The sequence below is a fragment of the Coregonus lavaretus genome (assembly GCF_964263955.1).
Source record: "Coregonus lavaretus genome assembly, chromosome: 14".
NCBI lineage: Eukaryota > Metazoa > Chordata > Actinopteri > Salmoniformes > Salmonidae > Coregonus > Coregonus lavaretus.
The window spans coordinates 41,275,861-41,283,966 of NC_140001.1; the positions used below are offsets into that span (position 1 = coordinate 41,275,861).

The 8,106-nt window shown below is 45.5% G+C and overlaps 1 protein-coding gene across 1 annotated transcript in view; it reads right to left on the reverse strand.

Annotated features, from left to right (window-relative positions):
* LOC311141140 (whirlin-like) overlaps window positions 1–7,740 on the reverse strand; it is a gene marked incomplete at both ends in the record, with an annotated part of 94,033 nt that extends 86,293 nt beyond the window's left edge. Inside the window, 2 exons of the mRNA XM_084176394.1 lie at window positions 6,973–7,217; window positions 7,392–7,740. Of these exons, the coding sequence (XP_084032520.1) occupies window positions 6,973–7,217; window positions 7,392–7,740 (594 nt within the window). The remainder of the gene's footprint in view (window positions 1–6,972; window positions 7,218–7,391) is intronic.
* Between the last annotated feature and the right edge of the window lie 366 nt (window positions 7,741–8,106).

The following is an 8,106-nucleotide window of genomic DNA, read 5'->3' on the forward strand; positions in this document are numbered from 1 at the left end:
CTGACCATCGTAACCTGGAGTACATCCGGGCAGCAAAGAGACTGAACCCTCATCAGGCTAGGTGGGCCATGTTTCTGGCCCAGTTTGTCTTTAAGATCACGTATATCCCCGGGTCACAGAACGTTAAGGCAGACGCCCTGTCCCGACGATATGACACAGAGGAGAGGTCCATTGAGCCCACTCCCATACTACCGGAGTCTTGTCTCGTGGCACCGGTGGTGTGGGAGGTCGACACGGAAATCAAGCGGGCGTTACGTACCGACCCTTCTCCCCCAGAGTGTCCAGAGGGACGGAGGTACGTGCCGCTCGAGGTCCGTGACCGACTGATTTATTGGGCTCACACGTCACCCTCCTCTGGTCATCCTGGTATTGGTCGGACGGTGCACTGTCTTTGCGGGAAGTACTGGTGGCCCACCTTAGCTAAGGACGTGAGAGTTTACGTTTCTTCCTGCTCGGTGTGCGCCCAGTGTAAGGCGCCTAGACACCTGCCCAGGGGGAAGTTACAACCTCTCCCCATTCCACAACGGCCGTGGTCTCACCTGTCGGTGGATTTTGTCACGGACCTTCCCCCCTCCCAGGGGAATACCACGATCTTGGTCGTTGTGGATCGGTTTTCTAAGGCCTGCCATCTCATCCCTATGCCAGGTCTTCCTACAGCCCTACAAACGGCCGAAGCCCTGTTTACTCACGTTTTGCGGCACTACGGGGTGCCTGAGGATATAGTGTCTGATCGGGGTCCCCAGTTCACCTCTAGAGTGTGGAGGGCGTTCATGGAACGTTTGGGGGTCTCGATCAGCCTTACCTCGGGTTTTCACCCTGAGAGTAATGGGCAGGTGGAGAGAGTAAACCAAGATGTGGGTAGGTTTCTGAGGTCCTACTGCCAGGACCGGCAGGAGGAGTGGTCGGGGTATATTCCCTGGGCAGAGATAGCCCAAAACTCACTTCGCCACTCCTCCACTAATCTCACTCCTTTCCAGTGTGTGTTGGGCTATCAGCCGGTTCTGGCACCCTGCCATCAGAGCCAGATCGAGGCTCCTGCGGTGGATGAATGGTTTCAGCGCTCGGAGGAGACATGGAACGCTGCGCAAGTCCATCTGCAGCGGGCCATCAGACAGCAAAAGGCGAGCGCCGATCGCCACCGCAGTGAGGGTCCGGTTTATGCACCGGGAGATCGGGTCTGGCTCTCGACCAGAAACTTGCCCCTTCACCTGCCCTGCCGGAAGCTGGGCCGGCGGTTTGTGGGGCCATTTAAAGTCCTGAGGAGATTGAACTAGGTATGTTATAGGTTACAGCTGCCTGTTAATTATCGCATTAACCCCTCGTTCCATGTGTCTCTCCTCAGGCCGGTGGTAGCTGGTCCACTCCAGGAGAATGAGGTATGAGAGGCCCCTCCGCCCCCACTAAATAAATGAATGGACATGTTAACTTTGGAAAACTGTCAGAAAAGTAATAACAGTTGTTTTTTCCTTTTAAAGTTATCCAAAATAGGCAAGATTTATTTGACTGTGTTCAAAAAGGTTCTTTATTTGGTCTTAAATTACACAGCAATCAATTCTGAATCCTCTGAAAGGCCTTTTATTTTGGAACAACAGTAGCTGCAGGTTGTGTATTAAAGTCTGACTGGGTGAAAGCAGATGGCATTTGCCACACAATGTCTTGTGACAGACAGCCTCACGAACACAGACAGCAGTACTGATAAAACACACCTACTGTGACAACAAAAGACCCCCCTGATAGCAACCCCCCAAATAATGACACTGTGAAACACATTCATTTTCCTGACTAGATAAGAGAATCAGGCATTACACTGTCTGATTGAGTCCCAAATGGCACCCTATTCCTTACAGTGCACTGATCAGAGTACTATGGGCTCTAGTCAAAAGTAGTGCACTTTATAGGGAAGAGGCTGCCATTTGAGAAACACACTCTCACTCTGCTGCCTGTCCTCATCATCTCCCTCCACTCCACTCACCCTGCCCCCTCCACTTTACATTCCACTTCCACATTCCACTTTCCATTGCATACTACTTTTAGTGCACTATATAGGGAATAGGGTACCATTTGGGACACACACAGTATCAGCACTATACTTTCTCTCCTCAGACTAGCGAAGTTCAGCAAAAATGGGAAATAAAAAAGAGAGCAGAGAAGTTCAGCTAAGGTCACATTGAAGCCACAGGCCATGGCATGGAGCATGAATCTGTAATCAGTGATGTAGAATAAAATACAACATTGATTTTGATGGGATTAAAACTAGCGCCTCAAACTGGACCTCAAGCAACTGATGTAGTATCCCACATGACACTCTCTGTCACTCTGTTTCAGCAGACTAGACTACATTAGTAGTTTGCTTTTCACTGGTCCTGTCCCTTTTCCTTAACAGACAGAAATTGCCTCCCAAATGGCACACTATCCCTTCTGTAGCGTACTACATTTTGACGAGGGCCTTTTATGGCTCCTGGTCAAAAGTAGTGCCCTTTATAAAGAATAGGGTGCCATTTGGGATGTAAAAAAAGCTTTTGTGTGTTTCTTGATGTCACATTATGTTGTATTGTAACTGGGCATCATAGCTAGTACTACCCTGGGTCTTGGTTTCTTCTGTTTTATTCAGCTTCTCTATATAGCTGTGGATAGGCATATGCACTATGGATAGGGACAGTGCGACCCGTCATTTCTGAGATGCTATCCCATCTGGTTTGCGCTTAGTGGGACTATCATTTGTTTTTCAACAGGACAATGACCCAACACACCTCCAGGCTGTGTAAGGGCTATTTGACCAAGAACTAGAGAGATGGAGTGCTGCATCAGATGACCTCGACTCCACAATCACCTGACCTCAACCCAAATGAGATGGTTTGGGATGAGTTGGACCGCAGAGCGAAGGAAAAGCAGCCAACAAGTGCTCAGCATATGTGTGAACAGCTTCAAGACGGTTGGAAAAGCATTCCAGGTGAAGCTGGTTGAGAGAAAATAGATGGCATCATGAGGAAGGAAAATGATGTGGATATATTGAAGCAACATCTCAAGACATCAGTCAGGAAGTTAAAGCTTGGTCGCAAATGGGTCTTCCAAATGGACAATGACCCCAAGCATACTTCCAAAGTTGTGGCAAAATGGCTTAAGGACAAAAAAGTCAAGGTATTGGAGTGGCCATCACAAAGCCCTGACCTCAATCCTATAGAAAATGTGTGGGCAGAACTGAAAAGGCGTGTGCGAGCAAGGAGGCCTACAAACCAGACTCAGTTACACCAGCTCTGTCAGGAGGAATGGGTCAAAATTTACCCAACTTATTGTGGGAAGCTTGTGGAAGGCTACCCGAAACGTTTGACCCAAGTTAAACAATTTAAAGACAATGCTACCAAATACTAATTGAGTGTATGTAAACTTCTAACCCACTGGGAATGAGATGAAATAAATAAGAGCTATAAATAAAATCATTCTCTCTACTATTATTCTGACATTTCACATTCTTAAAATAAAGTGGTGATCCTAACTGACCTAAGACAGGGAATCTTTACCAGGATTAAATGTCAGGAATTGTGAAAAACTGAGTTTAAATGTATTTGGCTAAGGTGTATGTAAACTTCCGACTTCAACTGCATATATATATATACAGTGGTATTTGCTCCTTTTCAAATTTTCTCTACTTTTGCATATTTGTGATACTGAATGTTATCAGATCTTCAACCAAAACCTAATATTAGATAAAAGGAACATAAGTGAACAAATAACACAACAATTACATATTTATTTCATAAACAAAGTTATGCAACACCCAATTCCCCTGTGTGAAAAAGTAATTGCCCCCTTACACTCAGTAACTGGTTGTGCCACCTTTAGCTGCAATGACTCTAACCAAATGCTTCCTGTAGTTGTTGATCAGTCTCTCATGTCGCTGTGAAGGAATTTTGGCCCACTCTTCCATGCAGAACTGCTTTAACTCAGTGACGTGTGGGTTTTCAAGCATGAACAGCTCGTTTCAAGTCCTGCCACAAGATCTCAATTGGGATTAGGTCTGCATTCCACAGTAAGAACATCATACCAAAGGCCAAGCATGGTGGTGGTGCTATGATGGTTTGGGGATGCTTTGCTGCCTCAGGACCTGGACGACTTGCCTTAATAGAAGGAACCATGAATTCTGCTCTGTATCAGAGAATTCTACAGGAGAATGTCAGACCATCCGTCTGTGAGCTGAAGCTGAAGCGCAGCTGGGTCATGCAGCAAGACAATGATCCAAAACACACAATCAAGTCTACATGAAAATTGCTAAAAAGCAACAAATTGGAAGTTTTGGAATGGCCTAGTCAAAGTCCAGACCTAATCCCAATTGAGATGTTGTGTCAGGACTTGAAACGAGCAGTTCATGCTTGAAAACCCAAAGAGACAATTCTTTAGTGCAAATGCTATGCTTCTGAGAAAGGATGGTTCCCTCTAGCTCCCTGCAGCTGGTCTGGGTGTGTAGTCAAGGACATGGGATGGAGATAAACTTCAGGAACAGATAGACCTATATAGACCCGTATTGTTTATCGTTGCTTCTGAGTAACCTGGTCACACGGTCAGGAAAAAGAGCTCCAGAATGACCACAGGTTTTTCAGTTCATCCTAGACAAAGTGCCTCAGAGTTACCACAGTTTTTCAGTTCATCCTGTCTTTTGCTATCTTCCAAGGGTGCAGCTATGTGGAGATAGGAGTAGCAATGGAACTAACGTTATCACTTGTTTGTGCGCTATGACCTGACACACACAGCCTGACCCGATACACATAGCCACATGCACATAGTCACAAGAAGAAAACATAGTGGCTCAAGGTCCAGGGAGGATGGCTGTTAGGAATGTCTTAAATGTATATGGTTGAGAATGGGTTATGGGCCTGACATGTTTAAACCATATTTAGGTATTGATTGATAGGTTTTATAATGTGTTATGAGTTAGATGGGATGTTTTATGTGCAAATGTATTTGTGGCTGGAGACTTTGTGTGCAGAGGGGGCCTATTTCTGAAACTGGTGAACTGGGACAGGCTGCAGGAGTGTGTGCGCTCCCTAACCTCAAGGCTTCTCCTGACTGATTTTTTGCATGAGAAAGCTTGGTCCTGCCACTATTGGTTCCAAATCTGAATAAATAGGAGGAGGAGAAGTCAGATTTCGCAACTATCATGAATTAAGAGAGTGGGCGGAGCGGTCAAAATATGGACATTTGGGGACAATGGTGGAAGAACTAAACAGGGAGGGATTAGGCAAAAAGTATGCAAAATGTGCAGGAATAGAACTGTATGTAAACTGAGGGCCAAGTGTTTGGAGTTTAGATGCTCTGCAGACCACCTTGGCTTTATCTAAATTGCAGTAAAGTCTATCTTAATTCTACAAAAACTCTGGAAACACTGTTTTTTATTAAGAATAAGTACAATTTTCTACGACACATTCAACATTGGCCATGCTGTCAATCCAGCATGACTTCTGCCGCCCTCAAAACAACTGGAAACTTGGAACTGGGAAATCTCTGACTTCAGTGAGCTCAAAAAAACTGGGAACTCTGAAAAAAACGAGCTCCGACTGGGAAAATACGTTTTCAACGGTCATCCAACTCGGAATTGCAAGTTGGGAACTCAGGCCTCTTTCTAGAGCTCCGACCTGAAGATCACTGATGTCATCATGATTCAACCTTGTTTTTTTTCCAGAGTTCCCAGTTGTCTTGAAAGCACCATAAATCCAGAGGATGCCAGACTTTGATGACAAAGACAGCTGCGCCACCTTCCTCTTCAAGTGAGCACAACAAGGTGAGTCCAAAAATGTATTGTATGCTGCTGCATAAATGATGTAATATGCCAGGGAGATATGTATACTGTAACTAAGAAAGTAATACTAAGTGTATGTTGTGTAGTAAGCTGTTAGTAGCCCATGTGCCTCACCCTAATAATTTGGTCAATTTTCCCCTCATAATTTAGCCTACTGTTCTGACTTAGTGGTGCACATGTAGCCTATAGCCTGTTTTAGAGAAATGTAAGCATTGTTGGTGTACAGGGAGAATACTGTAAGAACGGCCCATGTCCTGAATTCTGTCAACGTACATTTCAAAGGTGCAGAACAAATAGTTATATTGACTACGTCTTTCCTTGTCACGCCCTGACGTATGGAACTCTTGTATGTTTAGTCAGGGTGTGGACATCTATGTGATGTTTTCTATGTTTATGATCTAGGATGTATATTTCTATGCTTGGCCAGGTATGGTTCCCAATCAGAGGCAGCTGTCGCTCGTTGTCTCTGATTGGGGATCATACTTAGGTAGCCCAGTTGCCTACTATGTTTGTGGGATCTTGTTCCTGTGTTAGGCTTGTATTGTGTATAGCCTTGGACTTCACGTTACGTTGTTTTGTGTTTATTATTTAATAAACATGTTCGCATACCATGCTGCACCTTGGTCTGACCCGTCTCTCAATGTTCGTGACAGTCCTAGCTCGCTCATTAATGTCTTAATTGAAATTACGGATTGCCTCTTATCCGCACGCCGTCCCCTTGTGCCATAGTTTGTACATCTCAATTGTCAGTAGAAACAGATTTTTTTTTTTTAAGTAAGTCATCCATATCAGCTATGTTTTTTTTTAAAGGCAGTAAATGAGGCTGAATGAACTGTTTCGCTGCCAGACAAGGCTCCGCTGATAGCCAGGTGTAGCAGTGGTAAGGTGTTGGGACTGCTGTTGGGACAGCTTTATGTAGGCCCTAACAGTTTGTGGGCACCGTTTGTCACCATTATAGTGCAATTAATGTATTGTTTAATGTTGTGTTGTGGCTTTGCTGGCATGGCAACAAAAAAAATGGACTTTGCCCCACCAAGATTTACATGCTAAAATTGCCACTGGATAGGGATATCAGTGTACATACACACACAAAATGAGATTTGAAGTGACAGCCAATTTATCCCTGCTACATGGAGGCTGTCCCAGACACACAAACACACACACACACACACACAGCCTACCTTGACTGCCTCCATGTGTGAGAGTCTGTCAAACAGCATGTCGTTAACAGTCACTATCTGATCCCCGACCCTCAGTCCCTCATTCTCAGCGAAAGATCCGGGTTCTACTAGCGACACATAGATTCCCACACTGTGCTCGGAGCCTCCCCGGATGCTGAACCCTAAACCCTCATTGCTCTTGCTGCGTCTCAATGTCACTTGGCGGATCTCTCCGACAGGCTCCCCCTGCACGAAAGCCTGGGGAGCTGTCCCATCAGCGGTGGTACTGAAACCATCCGTGCCGGGACATGCTCCTGGTGATGCATAACAAGAGAGATCATGAGGCGACTCATGCGGGTTCATAAACTGAGTAGTGGGAATTGGGACATGGTGGTTTGCAGCATTGCCTACTTCTCCTCCAAAGCTTTCAGGGTTGTTACCACTGTTTGGCGGTAGATGGTCCGTTTTAAGGTACAGGCCCTCGGAAGTATATTGGTCAAACAACAGCTGGTCTGAGCGCGGAATGACCAACCGCAACATGGGGAGGAGTTGTCGTTTGTTCGGCGTGTTGAGGATTATTTTGAGAGTTTGAACCAAGTCGAAGACGTTGCGCTTAGCGTGGTAAACATTGAGACAGTGGATGAACTGTTCTCTCTCGAAGTCTGTGAGCAGCAGGTTGAGCGCATTGTGAAGCTTCCGAACGTTTGCTGACAGCGCGCGGCCACCCGACCCGGTTCCCGAGTTAGCCGTCGTTGAATTGAGTGAAACGCGCTCCAAATCACTGCTCATCATCCTACAACTTTACCGTAAACAGCACACCGCAGACAGGGATGGTCAGATCATGCATTTGAAATACTGCCTTAGAAGTCTCTCCGCTCCAAAAACACATGACCGCACCGCGATTCTTGGAGGAAGTCAGCTTTGAAAATGGTAATCTTTCCAATATTGCCTGTAGGAAGCATCAAATAATAACAGCTCTCCATTGTCGTCGCATCTTCGATCTTCACCTAATTATGGAGAGTCCGGTTTTGTGTTAAGGTGCATGGTAGATCCCGTAGATGATGGTTAGAAAATAATTGCTTCAAAAAGTTGGTAAAAATACTCGTGCAGCAGAGGAATATTTCTAGACTTGTCACAACAATAACACGTTTTATT